The following is a 19,201-nucleotide window of genomic DNA, read 5'->3' as shown; positions in this document are numbered from 1 at the left end:
AATTTTTTGTATTTTTAGTAGAGACGGGACTTCACCATGTTGGCCAGGCTGGTCTCGAACTCCTGACCTCAGGTCATCCACCCGCCTCGGCCTCCCAGTGTTGGGATTACAGGCATGAGCCACCGCGCCCGGCCTCGCACTTACAAATTTTCAAAGAATGAACAGTAAATATTTGAAAATCCCCTCCTCTCCCGCAATTTATGTTTGACACCGTCTTTCAGTTCTGCTTTAAAAATTCACTCTCGCGGCCGGGCGCGGTGGCTCACGCCTGTAATCCCAGCACTTTGGGAGGCCGAGAAGGGCGGATCACAAGGTCAGGAGTTCCAGACCAGCCTGGCCAATATGACGAAACCCAGTCTCTACTAAAAATACAAAAGTTAGCCGGGTGTAGTGGCGTGCGCCTGTAGTCCCAGCTACTCGGAAGGCTGAGGCAGAAGAATGCCCTCCAGCCTGGGCGACAGACGGATATTCCGTCTCAAAAAAAAAAAAAAATTAACTCGCTGCGTTTTTTATTCTGACATGGCGCAGGAAGGTAAATTCAAGACAACTCACGTACTCAGTTTTAGAAGTCGAGAGGACAGAATTATGGAAACAGAAATTTAAGCGCTCCCCGTTAGTCTCCAAATGTAATGTGTTCCAGAAAGGTAACCATCTGGGGAACTCCAAGGCTCAGACCACCACCAGATGCCCACACTTCAGAGGCATTTATATAACTTCATGGTTATGTCAGAGACCAGAAAACCCATTGACAACCAAACCCCTAAGCCCGAACTTCCGGCGCAAGCCGCACGCAGGCGCAGATTTACTAGCGTCAGAGCCTATGGTCACGGGAGGTGGGGGTGGGGAGGTGGTGACCTAGCCACTTCCCATAATGCCGCGTTCCGGAAGTTGTTGCTTTCCAGGGGTCACTCTGGCTTCTGCTCCGTCGCTCTCAATTCGTCACCAGGAGGAAGACGGAGCTGGCTGCCCAGCCCAAAGGCCCATGAGGGGATGCAGTTATGGGCTCTGTCGCCGTGGGTGAGTTCTGGTCGCACTGCCTGGCAGTCGTCGCTCGCCTGACTTCCTGCGCTGGGAGAGCCCCTGTTTTCCGCCCCAACTTCGTTCTCTTCTTGAAGGCCCCACTCTTTAAGCACGTAACCCGGCTACTTCCGGTACTGCGATCTCATTGGCTGCGTGTCTTGTCAGTTCCAGAAGCTGGCCAATGAGATGCTGCTGCTGGCGCCCTTCTCGACCCCGTGGACCCCGGGGTTCCCCGGTGGGATCGGAGCAGTTAGAAGAGGAGGAGAGGGGAGGTGTGGCAGGCGCCGAGCAAGTGGGTGGGTGGCGCGTGGCAGGGACTACCCTATGGGTTGGGGCTGGGTTTGCAGCCGTGTTCTTACTGCTGGTAGGAAAAGCAGGATCTGTCACCTATCCAGTTGACTTCACCTAGGAGAGGACTGATCTACGCAAAACTTGAAAGCCACGTTAAGACCTGCTGACAAAGTTTTCCACACGCTTACATTTTTAATGGAACCGAGTAGGCAGGGGACGACTGGGAGGGCAGAGAGAGAAGAGACTTGGAAAAATATGAGAGCCGGCAACACTATCTTTGATTTAGATTTTGTACGGAGTCCTGCAAAGAGTCATTTCACTAGGACGCTAATACTCATCCGATGACACTACTTGAAAAGTGTAGTAAGCTTATTGATGTTTTAGAGCTGATGGAAGTCACAGTATTCTCTCCTCGTGAGTCATTAGTTGCCTTTACAGTTGTCAGAAATTTACTGGGGCTCTTTCCGCAGCACTGGAGTGACGCCTCTATGTCCTCTGCCTGCAGCAATTAACAATTCGTCTTTCAAGTTTCCTATGGAGTCTTGAGCTGCTGCAATCCTAAAACCGGATTTACTAGTGCTGTCTGTCTTCACTGCTGCAGACTTCTGACTTCTTATTCTTCACTCTTTTCTTTTTCACCAGAACTTGTTTGCTTCATTCTTATGTACCTACCTTTGCACCTTGTAATCATCCTTTATGCCTCAGGTACTATTCTATTTTTCTATTTAAATGCAAGAAGTATTTCTTCAGGACCTACTATGTACTAACATTATGCTAGATATTATAGGCAGTTCCAAAGCTATGCCTGAAACCGTTTATTTTTCTAAGAACTTTAGGTTCTGCTTAGAGAAATAAGATAAACCCAGATAAAAATTTAAGAAATTCACTAGAATATCTGATAAGGGGACAAGATGACTGGAGCATACCATAAATACTGGAGAAGTTCAGTGGAGAGGTTAATTTAGAGTAGAATGATTGTCTAAGTCTTCCTTGAAATGGAGAGCTTGCAAGATTGGTAAGATTTAGATAGATAGAACATTACGGCTAGAAATCAAAGACATCAAGGCGCGGAGGGTACAAAGTGTTTTGGAGTGGAGTACAAGAGACAGACTTGGCCAGGCACGGTGGCTCACGTCTTTAATCCCAGCACTTCGGGAGGCCGAGGCGGGCAGATCACGAGGTCAGGAGTTCAGACCAGCCTGGCCCAGAGTTCAAACCCCCGTCTCTACTAAAAATACAAAAATTAGGCGGGCGTGGTGGTGGGCTCTGTAATCGTAGCTATTCGGGAGTCTGAGGTAGAAGCAGCATTTGAACCTGGGCAGCAGAGCAAGACTCTGTCTCAAAAAAAACCAAAAAGAGACTGACTTGATTGGCAGGTAAAAAGTGGTGGTCTTGAAAACCCAAACATCTGCGTTTTACCTTTTTTTTTTTGTAGAGATAGAGTGTCGCTTTTTTGTTGCCCAGGCTAGTCATGAACTTCTGGCCTCAAGCGATCCTCCCACCTCGACCTCCGAAAGTGTTGGGATTATAGGCGCGAGCCACCGCATCCGGACAACACCTGCCTTTTAGCTCATTTTTGTTACCCTGTGTGATCTTTCACCATTTTTTTTCCTGAGTTTTCTCCTTGAGTGAAATGTCTCTGTTTAAAGTGTTGTTATCGAAATCCGATGTGATAATGTTTGTGAAAGGACTTTGAAGATCAAAAGTACTATATAATTATAATTTTAGTGGGTTTTTTGTTGTTGTTTTTGTTGTCGAGGCATAATAGAGAGTCAGAATTAGCTGAGCATTGGGGCCAAATTTATAAAGGCCTATGGTCCCTATTTATAAAGGCTAAAGTTTAGGGAGTGTGGTCTGGGAAACTGTTAAATGCTTTCAATCAAGAGAATGATATAATAAAAATAGCATAACTGGAAGATGAATGTAGTACTGAACTCCCACCCCGATTAGAGTGAGTTGGATTGGAAGCAAGAACTTGGGTGCTATATTTTGTATTTATTTCTAAAATCTATAATTCTAGATAGGTAGACCTGTATGTACTTTTAGCACTTTTCTTGTTTTCTAAGTTTGAATTGTTGACTAAGAAGGTGAAGATGTGATGTGCAGCTAGATTTGTCATAGCCTTCCAAAGTGGTTTTGTCAATAATGTAATAATGTGAATAGTCAAGAATGCAGTTGTAATCAATTTCCATTTAGCTGATATGCATAGGAAATCTTGGTGTGGAAAATGCACAACAGTGTATCACTTTTTGTATTTAGCTTTGAAGCTGTTTTGGAAAATTTCTAACTCCCTTCAGGAGGTTGTTGTCCGAATTATTTTTAATTTTTATTAGAGAAATTATCCATTTAATTTGCATAGACTGCAGAGCTAAGAAAGATAGCTTAGAAGGAAAGGAAATCAGTTTTCTGATTAAAGTGCCACCATTATTTCACATGTACGTAGTGAGGAGTCAGCTTCCTAAGAGTATCAAGTTCTGAGACTGTTCAAGACCTGTGTAAGAAGACCAGGGTTCTCTCCTGACCTTTTACATGTATTGAAAACCTCTTAAGCTTGCTAAGAATCAGTTTCCTATGATGTGAAAAACAGGGGAGATAACTATTCTATCTACTTGAGTTCCTATTGAAAATTAGATGATTATATGTGATTGGTCTTTATAAATTACAGTGTGATAGACACGCATAATATATGTGGCTTCATTATTTTACTGTCTCCTAGAGAAATATAAGACATACTTTCTTTTTTGTTCAAGCTAACTTTATCTTGTTTTCTAGATTATTATTTTGTGTCAGTAAGTAATCCATAAAGTGCCAACATGGGAAAGAAACGGACAAAGGGAAAAACTGTTGCAATCGATGATTCCTCTGAAACTTTAGGTATATTTCATTGACTGAATCTTTAATGTTTATATCTCTAAATGAATATGTTTTAAAATATGAAAATGGTATAAAACTGTACATTATTGTTATCTACATTTTAATGTAATGTTTATAATCTATATGTCATTTAACAGTCTTCTACTTTTTTTTTTTTTTTTTTTTTTTGAGAAAGAGTCTCGCTCTGTCACCCAGGCTGGAGTGCAGTGGTGCAATCTCAGCTCACTGCAACCTCCGCCTCCCAGGTTCAAACGATTCTCTTGTGCCTCAGCCTCCGAGTAACTGGGATTACAGACATATCCCACCACAGCCAGCTAATTTTTTTTTTTTTTAAATAGAGACAATGTTTCCCTATGTTGGTCAGGCTGGTCTTGAACTCCTGGCCTCAAGTGATCCGCCTGCCTCGGCCTCCAAAAGTGCTGGGACTACACATGAGAGTCACTGTGCCCAACCTTCTACAACATTTTTTTTTTTTTTTTCTGAGATGGAGTCTGGCTCTGTTGCCCAGACTGGAGTGCGGTAGCATGATCTCAGCTCACTGCAGCCTCTGCCTCGCGGGTTCAAGCGATTCTCCTGTCTCAGCCTCATGAGTAGTTGGGATTACTGGTGTGTTCCACCACACCCAGCTAATTTTTGTATTTTTAGTAGAGATGGGGTTTCACCATGTTAGCCAGGCTGGTCTTGAACTCCTGACCTCAAGTGATCCACTTGCCTCAGCCTCTCAAAGTTCTGGAATTACGGGCATGAGCCACCGTACCGGACCTTCAACAACATTTTTAATGGCATATTATTGCATTGACCAAAGATCATGGGTATTTCATAATTTATTTAGATAATTTTCTACTGTTACAGATTTAGGTAATCTTTAACTTTTTAGTATTATGAATGGCTCAGTAGTAAACAACTTTATAGCTAAATCTCTGTGTATATTTAAATATTTTCCTAATACACATATATAATTTTTTAATAGAAGGGTATCAACATTTTCAAGGCTCTTTTGATTCTGTTGCTAAATTGCCATCCAGGAATGTTTTACTAATTTCCAGGCCCCCTGGCAGCATAGAAAAGTGCCCATTTCCCTGAACCTTCATCAGCACTGGTTAGTATCATCTGTAAAAATCTGTGCTGATTGGATAGTTGAAAAAGGGTACCTTCTTTTTCCAGTTTGTATTTCTTTGAGGACTGAGATTTGGTAGTTTTTCCACATGATCTCAGTTGCATTTATATTTCTTTTCTTGGTGCAAGATCATTGGACATAAAGCTAATTATGCCACTTGACTAGTTTCTAAACCTCCAATGTTCCTGAAACAACTCAGCACTTTAGAGTGATTTGCAAAGCTCTTTACTTATCTTGGCCCCAACAGAGTTTTCAGCCTCAGGTTCAACTGCTCATTTTTACACATTGTGTAACTCCATCATCTGGGGAGACAGCATGCACTTTTACATGTTTTTGTTCTTGGCATTGGCATTTTCAGATTGCCCTTCACTCCCTGAGGTCACAGTTTAAAGTGTGAGCCGTGAAGTCAGAAAGATTTGAGTCTAAATTCTGGCATAGATACTCAGTAGTTATGAGGGCAATAAATCTTAGTTTTCTCATTTGTCATTGGGAATAATACTGTCTTCTAGGGTGATTGTAAGGATTAAATGAGATAATGTATGCAAAACATTTAACAAAGTTCATAGAACATATTTAATTAATATCAGCAATTTTTATTACTATTATTATCTTCTAGGATTGCACAGATATTACCTCCCCTGTGACACTTTTGGTGACTTTAGCCTTCTCTTCTTTTGCTGCTACACCATGTTTCAGAGATTTTTATACATTAATTTATTTAGCTGCCTTTCCTTCCGGAATGTGAGCTACTCAAAGGAAAGAGCTGTGACTTGGTCAATTTTGGGCTCCTGAGCGTCTAGCACAGTGCCTGCCCTGTAGTAGGTGTACCATTGACTGAATGAAGGATGTTTTCTACAAATCTTTAAAGATAAAGAGAATCATAAATATGATAAAGGTCCTTAATTTAAAGGGAATAGCCAAATAAATTGAAATGAATTTGTAGTGGGGGCAGTGGTGGTTATATTTAGGACTTTAAGAAAGCAAAACTTCACAAATTTGTATCAAATCTGTTTCTCACATATTCATCTCGTATTATTCAAACATCAAACAATTTTAAGTTCAGAATATCTAACAGTTACTTTACAGAGTAAATTTCATTTTTGAAATGTGAATCAAGGTTAAGTTTTGAGATTAACTGAAGAAAGTGATTTTTGACCTTATATATTCCTTCTCTATTATTTGTTTTAATAGAACCTATGTGCAGACACATTAGAAAAGGATTGGAACAAGGTAACTTGAAAAAGGCTTTAGTGAATGTGGAATGGAATATTTGCCAAGACTGTAAGACTGACAATAAAGTGAAAGATAAAGCTGAAGAAGAAACAGAAGAAAAGCCTTCAGTTTGGTTATGTCTTAAATGTGGCCATCAGGTATGCTTACTTTTAAGATTAATATGAGATTTTAGAAAACTCTTTGAACTTACTTCAGAAGGTATTACTTGGAAGTACAGTATGGGTAAAAGGGTACTAGTAACATAGATCGTGTTCTCTGGGGAACCAGTTCTGAGTCTAAAGTGTGCGTATAGGTGGTAGAATGTTCTCTGGTACCACACCAGTAGAAGTAAGGGAAGCAAGATTAAGCACAGGGAGAAGTTGAATGAAGAGGCAGTGGCAATGGCGTCTCAGCCAATCCCACAGTGATCTCTGCCTGAATTGAGGCAAGGAGCTAGACCTTTCTATCTGTGTATAGACCAGTCACTGGATATGGCCTGTCCCTAGAGCAGGAAGTAACGTTGGGCGAGGCAGCTCCCTTTTGTTGAGACCAATTCCTGGGGATGGATGGACTAGACTGTGAGCTCTCAGCCAGCCACATTCTCAGCACCTGGGGGAATGAGTAGTACCTTGATCTTTGGGAGTGAGGGCATGTCTGGCTGGCACATCATAGTGTCTGCTCTGGCAGCTCACAGTTACTACCGGGGTACTAAAGTCAGGGCCTCTCAGTTACCCTTAGTGGTGGCAAGTTAAGCTTATATGTTAGGAAATTGGGCTACTAGGCAGTAGTCATGAAGTCATGAGGCTTCAAGATGAGGCAGATAGCCAGTTGTTTTGTGTTTTTTTTTTTTTTTGAGATGGGGTCTTACTCTGTCACCCAGGCTGGAGTGCAGTGGTGCAATCTTGGCTCATGGCAGCCTCTACCTCCCAGGTTCAAGCAGCTTTCCTGCCTCAGTCTCCAGGTAGCTGGAATTACAGGTGTGCGCCACCACTCCCGGCTGATTTTTGTATTTTTAGTAGAGACGGGGTTTTGCCGTGTTGGCCAGGCTGGTCTCAAACTCCTGATTTCAAGTGATCCACTAACCTTGGCTTGCTCAAAGTGCTAGGAATACAGGCGTGAGCCACTGCGCCCAGTCAGGATTTTTTTTTTTTCATTACATGTTTTCGAGTTGAAAATCTTATTGAGGTTGTTATAGATCCATGTGCAGATCTAATAAATAATTCAGAGAAATCCCTATGCATTTTGCTCAGATGGTAACATTTTACAAAATGAGTATAATATCACAACCAGGATATTGAGATTGATACAACACACCAATCTCAATCAGATCTCCTGAGTTTGACTTCTCTTTTGTGCATGTGTATGTGTACATGTGTATTACATTCTGTACACTTTTGTCACCTGTGTAGATTATTCACCACCACAGTCATGATACTAAATAGTTGAACATCACAGGGATCGCTCATACCCACCTCCCTACTGCCACCACTCTCTCCAGCCCCTGGCAACCACCATTCTATTCTGTATTTCTAAATTTAGTCACTTCATCAGAAAGGTTATGTAAATGGAGTCATACAGTGTGCAACATTTTGGGATTGGCTTTTTCTTTTTTCTTTTTTCGAGACAGGGCCTCACTCTCTCACCCAGGCTGGAGTTCAGTGATATAATCATGGCTCACGGCAGCCTTCACCTCCCAGGCTCAAGTGATCCTCCCATCTCAGCCTCCCGAGTGCAGGGACTACACCTGCATGCCACTACTCATGGCTAATTTTTGTAGTTTTTGTAGAGATGTGGTTTTGGTATACTGCCCAGGCTGGTCTTAAACTCCTGGACTCAAGTGATCCGCCCACCCGGGCCTCCCAAAGTGCTAAGATGATAGGTGTGAGCCACAATGCCCAGCCAGGATTGGCTTTTTCACTCAGCATAATCACCTGAAGATTTATCAAAGCTGTGTCTATCAAGTTTATTCTTTTTTTAATCACCAAATGTATTTTATGGTATATATGTACCACAGCTTGTTTTTACTGTTTACCTGTCGAATGACAACATCTGGGCTGATCCCATTTTTTGGTGATTAAATAAAGCCGCTATTAACATTTGTGTACAGGTTTTTGTGTGAACTTAGATTTCATTTCTCTAGGATAAATGTGCAAGAGTGCACTTGCTGGGTCCTATGGCAATTTAATGTTTAGTTTTTTAAGAAACTGCCAAACTATTTTTTCACAGTGACACTACTTTTTGTATTCTTACTAGCACTGTATGAATGATTCACTTTTTCTTCATTTTTGCCAGCATTTACAATTGTCACAGTTTTTTATTTTAGCCGTTGTGAGAGTTGTATACCGATATCTCATTGTGGTCAGTTAAAAAAATCTATATGTTAGAAAAGAATGTTGTTTACTTATATTTGAAAGGTTTAATTGTAACCTTTTAAATACATATGGTGAGTATGAATATACTTTGCTATTTCAATTTTTCGGAATATATTTTGTGTTACAAAGTTTACTTGCTACCTTTTTAATTCATAAGAGTAAGACAAGTCAGTATTAACTTTTTTCCCACGAGATACTTTTGGCACTGTTAGCTAATGATTCTTAACTCTTGTGTCAAGACAACTGTATGTTTCAGATGTTCTCAAATGATGTTGTAATTTTCAAAAATAATATCAAATGTTAATTCATTTATTTTGGAATTAAATATTGAGTGGGATAAATTAAGCCAATAGTGTTTGGTATCATAGTTAAGGAATTAGAAACTACCAATGTATATTCCTTCTCCAGAGTATATATCTCGCTGCAGTGGAAACAGGACCGGTTGTTGTACTGTGGTCCAAAAGTTGATAGATTGGTTCCAGTAGATACACAGTGAAGGTATGTTTCTTAGCAGTGATCTGACTAGCTGGAAGCAGGAGTTTTGGTCATGTTCTTTCATGAATAAGCCTATACATCTTCTAGGTAAAAGTCTCCCATTTGCTTGTTTAAATAGTGCTTTTTGACCACCTCCTGTGTTCTAGAATATTTGATAATATATTAAGTCTATTGCTTTGAGCCTTTGGGATTTATAGTTCAGGGGCGAATGGATATAAATATCAGTAACGTTAGTACAAGGTAGAAAATAAGGAATGCCACTAGGAATTTACACCATGTTTTATATAATTTGTTTAAAGGAAGGAGACAGTATTTTCTCATCTGGAAGATAAGTATAGGCTTCTGGGAGGAGGTGGCTTTTGAGCAGGATCTTCAAGAGTCGGTGGGATTTTGTTAGGTAGGAGTGTTCATAAAGGATTCTGGATAAATAGAATAATGTGAACAAAATTGCATAGTTGTGAAAAGTGCTGAGTGTGTTTTTAGCTAGTCATTGGTATGTGAATAAGAGAATGTGGGAGTTAACACTGGAGAGATATGTTGGGGTCAGAGAATGTCAGGTTTGTTTATTAGGGGTTTAAGAGAGCAATTCATAATTTTTGAATTGTGTATGAACAGAGCTTTGTTTAAGGAACATTAAACTGAAAAAATATGCGTGTGAAGGAGGAGGCTAAGGTTAGGGGAATGTTTAGGAGACTGTTAAGGAATCCAAACCAGACTTCATGAGTGACTGCATTAGTGTGGTTTAATTTGGGTCGGAAAGTTGGAGAGGAAGAGTACTTTGAATGCATGGTTTTCTTTTTTTTTTTTTTTTTTATTTTGAGATGGTGTTTTCGCTCTTGTTGCCCAGGCTGGAGTGCAATGGTATGATATTGGCTCACTGCAACCTCTGCCTCCTAGGTTCAAGCAATTCTCCTGTCTCAGCCTCCTAATTAGCTGGGATTACAGATGTGTGCCACCATGCCTGGCTAATTTTTTTTTTTTTTTTTTTTTTTTTTTTTTTTTTGAGACGGAGTCTCGCTCTGTCACCCAGGCTGGAGTGCGGTGGCCGGATCTCAGCTCACTGCAAGCTCCGCCTCCCGGGTTCACGCCATTCTCCTGCCTTAGCCTCCCGAGTAGCTGGGACTACAGGCGCCCGCCACCTCGCCCGGCTAGTTTTTTGTATTTTTTAGTAGAGACGGGGTTTCACCGTGTTAGCCAGGATGGTCTCGATCTCCTGACCTCGTGATCCGCCCGTCTCGGCCTCCCAAAGTGCTGGGATTACAGGCGTGAGCCACCGCGCCCGGCCCCTGGCTAATTTTTGTATTTTTAGTAGAGACAGGGTTTCACCATGTTGGTCAGGCTGGTCTCGAACTCCTGACCTCAGGTGATCCCCCGACCTCAGCCCCCCAAAATACTGGGATTACAGGTATGAGCCACCGCGCCCAGCAAGTGCATGGTTTTCTAAATACTTTTTGATTTAAATGTTCTCAGTTGCCTGTGCATATTTAAGTTTTAACAAAATACTGATTCTGGAGTCTAACATTTTCTTTTCAAGATTGTTAAGAGTGGCAGAGTTTCATGAGCCACTTCCTTGTTTATGATAGATTTTGCATTCTCCCCTCCTGCTGAATTTTTATGGCCTTGAGGTTTATAATTATGATTTTTTTAGGGCTGTGGCAGAAATTCTCAGGAGCAGCATGCCTTGAAGCACTATCTCACACCAAGATCTGAACCTCACTGTCTGGTTCTTAGTTTGGACAACTGGAGTGTATGGTGAGTTTCAGTTCCTCTGCCGGTTGGGTGGAAATTATTTGAAATATTGGAGAACAGAAATGTTTAAATATGTTTAAGAAGAAAACAATTTAAAATTTTTGTAGTATGTTTTAAAATACCATCACTTTCACAAAGCTAAGAATGTGGTGTTATCAGAAGCTTCTACTTGGACGTTTGCACAAACAGAAAAATTGTAACATAGAAGACTTAAGAATCTTTACCCCTTTGTTTTTCTCGCTTGTGATATTATAAGGCATATAGTGGAGATAGGGACGCTAAGAACAAATTTCAGATAAACAAGATTGTAATAAAATTTTGGCTATGAATTTGCGTGAAAATAAATATCAGGCTTGTATGTTACAGATGCTGCATCGTAACATCATTAAAACAGATTTTTACCTCTTAAAAATCATTTTCACAGTAGTCTTCACTGAATGACATCTTTTTTTTTTTTTGGGATGGAATCTTTCTGTCGCCCAGGCTGGAGTGCAGTGGCGCCATCTCGGCTCACCGCAACCTCCGCCTCCCGGGTTCAAGCAATTCTCCTGCCTCAGCCTCCCGAGTAGCTGGGACTATAGGCATGTACCACCATGCCCAGCTAATTTTTGTATTTTTAGTAGAGACAGGGTTTCACCATGTTGGTCAGGCTGGTCTCAAACTCCTAACCTTGTGATCCTCCCGTGATTCGCATGCCTCGGCCTCCCAAAGTGCTGGAATTACAGGCATGAGCCACTGTGCCTGGCTTGAATGACATCTTGCAGTTGTAAATATTGTTACTTTTGTCTGGCTAACACAGTGAAACCCCATCTCTACTAAAAATATCAAAAAAAAATTAGCCGAGCGTGGTGGTGGGCACCTGTAGTCCCAGCTATTCAGGAGACTGAAGCAGGAGGGTGGCATGAACCCGGGAGGCAGAGCTTGCAGTGAGTGTAGATGGTGCCACTGCACCCCAGCCTGGGCGACAGAGCGAGACTCTGTCTCAAAAAACAAAAAAGAAGTTGTTATTTTTGTTAGTGTAGTTCTGTATTTTAAAATATATGTAGAAAAATCTTTTGACTTCAATGTTATAACCAGTAAAGTAAAATATTTGGGGTATTTCATCGTACTACTTACATGCAGCTGTAATTCTGGCAAATGTTGTTAATAATAAACCAGAGTAAATATGCACTGTCTTCTTCAGGAAAACAGAATTTTTATGTTCAGTTTCTTTAATAGAATAAGTTGGCATTACACACTTTGGATTCCAGGAATTATTATTTATCTCCCCCTTTTTAGTTGTCAGTTTGTCATTTTTCTTTCTGTGATTTTTGGGACACAGGTGTTACATATGTGATAATGAGGTCCAGTATTGTAGTTCAAACCAATTGGGTCAAGTGGTTGATTATGTTAGAAAACAAGCCGGCATTACAACTCCAAAGCCAGGTAAAATAATTTGTTTCTTTAATATATACCAAATGTTGATTTGTGTATCTGCTGATACTTAGATTTGTTATACTACCTAGTGTTACATACAGCTGAGTAACATTAGTTATGGTTGATTTCAAACTATGAAACTTTTTAGTTTCAGGTATTAGAAGGGATGTAATAAATGGTCTAGTCAGATGTGATGAAGGCCATAGACTAAGGTAATGACCAATAAGCCTGTTCCCATAACCCTAGCCAGGCTTACTATAGACCTGCCTTACACTGTTCTTACTGTCGTAATTTTGTAATAGCAAGATTTCTGTCTGTTTGCTGGGATAACATAAAAGTAAAGCATTTGTGATTCCTTTTAATGGTCAGATATTTCTTAGGTTCTTTCCATGCATAATTAAATTAATTGATATACAGCATTTGCTTTAAGCATGTTTTTTAAGTTTTTAATTGTCACAAGTATCTTTGTCAGAGCCAGAATTACTTGTTTTTTACTTTAGGATTGATTTTTGACCCAAGGAATTCATTAAAAAATTTATTTTATGTCCACGTTCTTGATTGTTTTATATTCTTAATTTCACAAGGTAAGATGTGTTCCATTTGTAAAGAATTTTTATGCAGTAAAAAAGGGAGATTTATACCAAAGCACATACTGTTTGGTTTCATTTGTCAAACTACTGCTTACTTTAGGTCTGAGTATTTGTTGTTTATTGGTTTTTTTTTTTTTGCATGGCAATTTACCTGTATTTATTTAAAATCAAATGGGTGGGTGGGTAGGAAATAATGTCTTTAGGTAAACTCACAGACTCTAATACTGTTTCCCAAGTATACGTCTGTATTTGATATGACCGTATTACACATTTTGCTAAATGTTTTCTTCTTCTTTTTTTAAAGCAGAGAAAGATAATGGAAATATTGAACTTGAAAATAAAAAATTAGAAAAAGAGAGTAAAAATGAACAAGAGAGAGAAAAGAAGGAAAACATGGCTAAAGAGAATCCTCCCATGAATTCTCCTTCCCAGATAACTGTGAAAGGACTCAGTAATTTGGGAAACACGTGTTTCTTCAATGCAGTTATGCAGGTACATTGTCATTTTTTTCCCTTTAAAAAAAAAAAACACGTCCTTTTCCTTATAGAATCTGCTACTTAATTCCCCCCTAAGTAATTTATTTTTATGTATCCAAAGAAAACTTTTTTTTTTTTTTTTTGAGACAGGGTCTCACTCTGTCACTCAGCTGGAGTGCAGTGGCACGATCTCGGTTCACTGCAGCCTCTGCCTCTTGGGCCCAAGCAATCCTCCTACCTCAGCCTCCAGAGTAACTAGGACTATAGGCATGCGCCACCACTCCCAGCTAGTTTTTGTATCTTGTAGAGATGGGGTTTCGCCATGTTGCCTAGGCTGGTCTTGAACTTCTGGGCTCAAGCAGTCCACCCACTTTGGCCACCCAAAATGTTTAGATTACAGGCATGGGCCAACTTGCCTGGCCAAAGAAAACTTAAGGAAAGTTTTATTACAGTAAGACAGTTTGGTGAGCGCTTGGGTACAGTGGGTTTGAAACAAATATTGCTGCTTCTTTCATGGAGCTTGCACTTGGGTGGTGGAAACACAGGATAACCTCGTACAGAAGCAAATATGTAGCTACAGGTGGTGGTAAGTGGTTGTGAGAGAATCATGGTAGAGGATTGGGGATAGCTACTTCTGATTGGGTGGTGGGAGAATGCCCCACCGAGGTGATGAATAAGTTCAGAAATGAAGTAGTTATGACCCAAATAGAGTTGGGAGAGAAGAGTCTGTAACTTTTCATTTTCCGAGTACAGATACAATAGAGATTTTAGTGTTGGTCATGATTTTCTTTTTTGATAGAATAGATACTTACGAAGTGTTTAAGTTGATTTGCCTTTAAATAATTTTTCTCTTTTTTTTTCACCCTACATGCTAGAACTTGTCACAAACACCAGTGCTTAGAGAACTATTAAAAGAAGTGAAAATGTCTGGAACAATTGTAAAAATTGAACCACCTGATTTGGCATTAACAGTATGTTCTTTAAACTTTTCTAATCTGTAACTTTCCTCTCTGAATGTCTGTTTTCTAAATTATTTTAAATAATTGGCACTCATGTCCACCGTTTTCGTTTTGTTTTACTTTAGGCTACTAAGTTAAACAGTTTCAGGCTAATAGAAGTTTTAAGGAGCCTTTGTATCTGTTTGCTCTGTGTGTGCTCTGATTTTCTGAGCTCGAGTGTTAAGCTTCCTTCTTGGGAACGTGTATATGTTTGTGAAGCCTTAGGCTTACCTTATTATTTTTAACATCTTTAAGGTGACTTAAGAGCTGTGTAATCAAATAAATATTGCCTTATCCATTTTTATTATTTACATTTTGCTTTGGCTCTTTCAATTCTTAGGTAGTAAGTGTTCCGGATAATCTAAAACTAAAATAGTAGAGCTGAATTCTGCATAAGGCAGTCTGTGACCAAACAGTTTCTGTATCTTTTGATGTACATTTTAAACTTAAATGGGGCAGTTCTGTCAGGAACATTGACACTGTATGTTAACTAATTAGATTTTAGTAAAGTCAATGATTCCAAAATTTGACTGAAGAAAGTAATTTCTTTTCCCATATTCAGGAACCGTTAGAAATAAACCTTGAGCCTCCAGGCCCTCTTACTTTAGCCATGAGCCAGTTTCTTAATGAGATGCAAGAGACCAAAAAGGGGATTGTGACACCTAAAGAACTCTTTTCTCAGGTCTGTAAAAAGTGAGTATCCACTTTGATTGTGCTTTCAGTGCCTCAGATGCTGAGAAATCATATTAATATAAAAATATAAAAATATTAATAGCATTACATTTAGTCAACCCTCTGTATACAAAATGCATAGTTTTTTTTCATTTGGATTTTAAAATATATTTTATGTGATAGTTATATCTCCCAAGGGTGTTAATGGACTAAACAGAAATTTGTAGAAACTAGAACTCTCTGGCCAGTTGCGGTGGCTCACGCCTGTAATCCCAGCATTTTGGGAGGGTGAGGCGGGCGGATCACAAGGTCAGGAGATCAAGACCATCCTGGCTAACACAGTGAAACCCTGTCTCTACTAAAAATACAAAAAATTATCTGAGTGTGGTGGTGGGTGCCTGTAGTCCTAGCTACTCGGGAAGCTGAGGCGGGAGAATGGCGTGAACCCGGGAGTTGGAACTTGCAGTGAGCTGAGATTGCCCCACTGCACTCCAGCCTGGGCAACAGAGCGAGACTCCGTCTCAAAAAAAAAAAAAAAAGAAAAGAAACTAGAACTCTCTGAGATTTGGAATATGATCCTAAGATTTTCTAAAAATAGCTTCAGATCTTAGTAGACTGAAGATTGCTTTTCTTTCTTTTTGTTTTTCTCCAGAGCAGTGCGGTTTAAAGGCTATCAGCAGCAAGACAGCCAGGAGCTGCTTCGCTATTTATTGGATGGGATGAGAGCAGAAGAACACCAAGTTAGCATGTTATAACCGTTGTATTTTATAATCTTATCTTCATAAGCTGTCTGTCTCATTTGATATCTTATGAGTTAAAACAATGAAAGCTAGATATTAAGGCCATCATACTTTTAAATTTTTTCTTACACCAGCTTTTTCAACTAGTATGTTTTCACCATTAGAATGAATCCAGAGAATTAGCAGTGATTCTCTTTCTCATGATGGCTTAAGTTTAGTTGATGTTTACAGCATTAATGTTCTTTAAAGGTTTTTTGTACTAACCAATGAGAAGAGCTGCCAAATATTGGAAAATGTTTCTCCCAAAATAGTTCCCAGGTGCAGCATACCCTTACTCTTATTCTGAGTCTGATTTAACACTGTTTTTTGAATCTAGAAAGTATTTTCATTTTGTAGGAGTCAGGGAACATTTGTTGCATTTTAAAATTTTTGTTATTTGCCAGGATATAAAATAATGTATTTGGGGATATGAATTAATGGGTACTCATAATAGTGATAATAACTAATATTTATTTTGCACTTATTTTATGCCAATCACTGTTTTCAGTGTTTTGTATTAATTCCCTTACTTTGTTCTCACAAAGTTTCTGCGAGGTGGATACTGTGATTTTTTTCCTATTCCATAGATAGAGAATCTAGGCTATGAAGAAGTTCAGTACATAGTTTAAGGTCCCCCAGAAATAATGGAGCTGGGCTTTAAGCACTGGAATCAGCCCCTGTGGCCCTCACGTAATCATTCTGCTTGTAGGACAAGCTATTTCAGTTTCTTTTCAAAGGAGGCGGGCATGTTCTGATAAGCTGTGGTTTGAAAAGGTTTAAGATCTTGAAATGATAAGATAATACCTTTATTCAATGGTTAGTGATTGCTTTGCGGCATAATTCCTTTTTAGGTCCTTGAATTAATTTTGAAAATGTGATTCTGGAATTATTTAGTAAAAATGGGGAGCTGTATCCTGATCACTTTCTTGACTTGATTACATATTTTCTAAGGAAAATAAAATTTAAAATTTAATAGTATATATATATTCATTTTATTACTTTTAGAGAGTGAGTAAAGGAATACTTAAAGCATTTGGTAATTCTACTGAAAAATTGGATGAAGAACTAAAAAATAAAGTTAAAGGTAATGTCTGACTTTTTGAACTAAAACACTATAGTTGAAATCTGTATCTTAGGACAAGATTGCTGGCACATGTATTTCCAAGTCCACAATTATTAATGTATAATTTCTCTTTATCAACATTGATTAGTAAAAATTATTCAGTATTCCAAAAGTGGACAATTTTAACCTATGGTGTATTCTTTTTATGTATTAAAGATAGAGCTAAGATGAATTACAGTTTTACTTTTCAAAAGCTTAAAATTATAATTAGCAGTAATACATGAATTGTATTTGTTACTGTGAGTTGTCAGTAGTTGGTATTAATCATGGAGCCAACTTAGTTCTTATTATGTGGCATGTAAAGATTTAGGACAGATCTGCCCAGTAGAACTTCCTGTGTTGATGGAACTCTTCTGTATCTTTGCTGTCCCGTATAGAAGCAACTAGGCACGTGTGTCGCCTGAAATGTGACTGGTGAAACTGAGGAACTACATTTTTATTTTTATTTAATTGTAATTAAATTTACATAGCCACAAGTGACTAAGGGCTACTGTATTATAAAGCAAAGATTTGAATCAACTCATAGCAACTCTTTGCCTCCCTGGTGCCCTTTAGAGCCTGGCCAGTAATGAAGAGAATTATCCCCGCTGGCATTTTCTGTCGTAAAAGTGTGGTTCTGCATAAATTGTCATTTGAATAATGCTTATAGGCTTCACGTATTTGGAAAATTGGCTGACCAAGTAGTAAAATTAGGGCTTTTAGTTAGATTAAACTTATCAAGATTATTTCTAGAAACATAGGAAAATAAAAGGAAGATTTTGTTTGAAACATTTTCCTGAGGTTTTTCTTTTGTTTTTAAAATATCAAAGGAGTTCGGTCTTAAGAGTTCACAAAACAAGTTACATGCATTTTCTCTCCCAGTTTGCTACTGTGGTATCTTTTATCAGTCTTGAATGTTAGAATGTTAGAGCTAAAACTAAGGAGCTAGACTGTCATTCAGCTTAGTCCGAGCTGTTCATTTTATACTAACAGAGAGAGAGACATAGAAGTCTCACTGACTTGCAGAGTTTACTGCCCACTGACTAGGTCTTGGATAAGGACTTTTTTGTCTTATTCCTAAAAGGTGATTGTGTTCAATTATGTTATGCTCAGAGGTGGAATTTATAATACTGACTTCTATCGCATAAAAATGAAATAATGGTGATTATGAATGGAGGAAGAAGTCTGTGGGACAGGAAATTTAAAATAAAATTTTAGAGTTAGATAGGTAAGTAGTTTTAGTTTTTCTTATTTAATTAATTATATAAAGGTAATTGGTAATTGATAAATTTTTTTTTTCTCCTTAGACTATGAGAAGAAAAAATCAATACCAAGTTTTGTTGACCGCATCTTTGGTGGTGAACTAACTAGTACGATCATGTGTGATCAATGCAGAACTGTAAGTAGATTGATGTGTACTGGGTTTATTCACTAATATTCATAGAGTAGTTTATCTATTGTTTATTTCAAAAACAGAAATCTCTACCTTCATAGGATATCTTTTTAAACTATTCAGATGTGCATGGTTCTTTGTGGGAAATGTCAGCACTCCTTAATTCTTGAAGAAGTTAAACATTTTGATTTATTTTCCCCAACCCAAAGTCCTCAGTGTTGTGTAATTTTTCATTTCAAATTTTCTTAAGCCTTTGTTTATTTTAAAACCCTCCCCCTACCCCCCATCCCACAGGGCAGGGAGTAGCTTACTATGTAACATTTACAGTATTTACATTTTTACATTGTCTTTTTTGATTGGTTAAGGTCTCCTTGGTTCATGAATCTTTCCTTGATTTGTCTCTCCCAGTTTTAGATGATCAGGTAAGACTATTGAGTTTATTTTATTCAAGTAGATTTATTTTCCTGTAAGATTTTACTGGGGGAAGCCCTGTTACTCTTTTTAAGTTTGTATATTACTGGCACATGCAGAAATTTTTCTTAATTTGAGGTAGAATAATTTTTAGGATTTGAATAAAGAACAGGGTAACTACTTTTAAAAACAAGGATGAGGAAAAGACGATGTATTCAGAATTCTGTACAAGTA

The 19,201-nt window shown here is 38.8% G+C and overlaps 1 protein-coding gene across 6 annotated transcripts in view; it reads left to right on the top strand.

The window, feature by feature from the left end:
* The first annotated feature begins 933 nt into the window (after positions 1–933).
* The window catches only part of USP16 (ubiquitin specific peptidase 16), a 30,469-nt gene continuing 12,201 nt past the window's right edge, over positions 934–19,201 (top strand). The window contains exons 1-13 of one of the 6 annotated variants that reach the window (XM_077995035.1): positions 934–1,017; positions 1,954–2,016; positions 4,084–4,185; positions 6,494–6,672; positions 11,030–11,133; positions 12,452–12,555; positions 13,444–13,628; positions 14,488–14,583; positions 15,173–15,303; positions 15,935–16,022; positions 17,067–17,145; positions 18,471–18,562; positions 18,922–18,978. In XM_077995035.1, coding sequence (XP_077851161.1) covers positions 4,125–4,185; positions 6,494–6,672; positions 11,030–11,133; positions 12,452–12,555; positions 13,444–13,628; positions 14,488–14,583; positions 15,173–15,303; positions 15,935–16,022; positions 17,067–17,145; positions 18,471–18,562; positions 18,922–18,978 — 1,176 coding nt within the window. In that variant the 5' untranslated portion in view covers positions 934–1,017; positions 1,954–2,016; positions 4,084–4,124. 6 annotated transcript variants of the gene reach the window in all.

The sequence above is a fragment of the Macaca mulatta genome, chromosome 3 (genome assembly GCF_049350105.2).
Source record: "Macaca mulatta isolate MMU2019108-1 chromosome 3, T2T-MMU8v2.0, whole genome shotgun sequence".
In the NCBI taxonomy this organism is placed as follows: Eukaryota; Metazoa; Chordata; class Mammalia; order Primates; family Cercopithecidae; genus Macaca; species Macaca mulatta.
The sequence above is the reverse complement of the archived record's forward strand: the minus strand, read 5'-3'. Positions and strand labels throughout refer to the sequence as shown.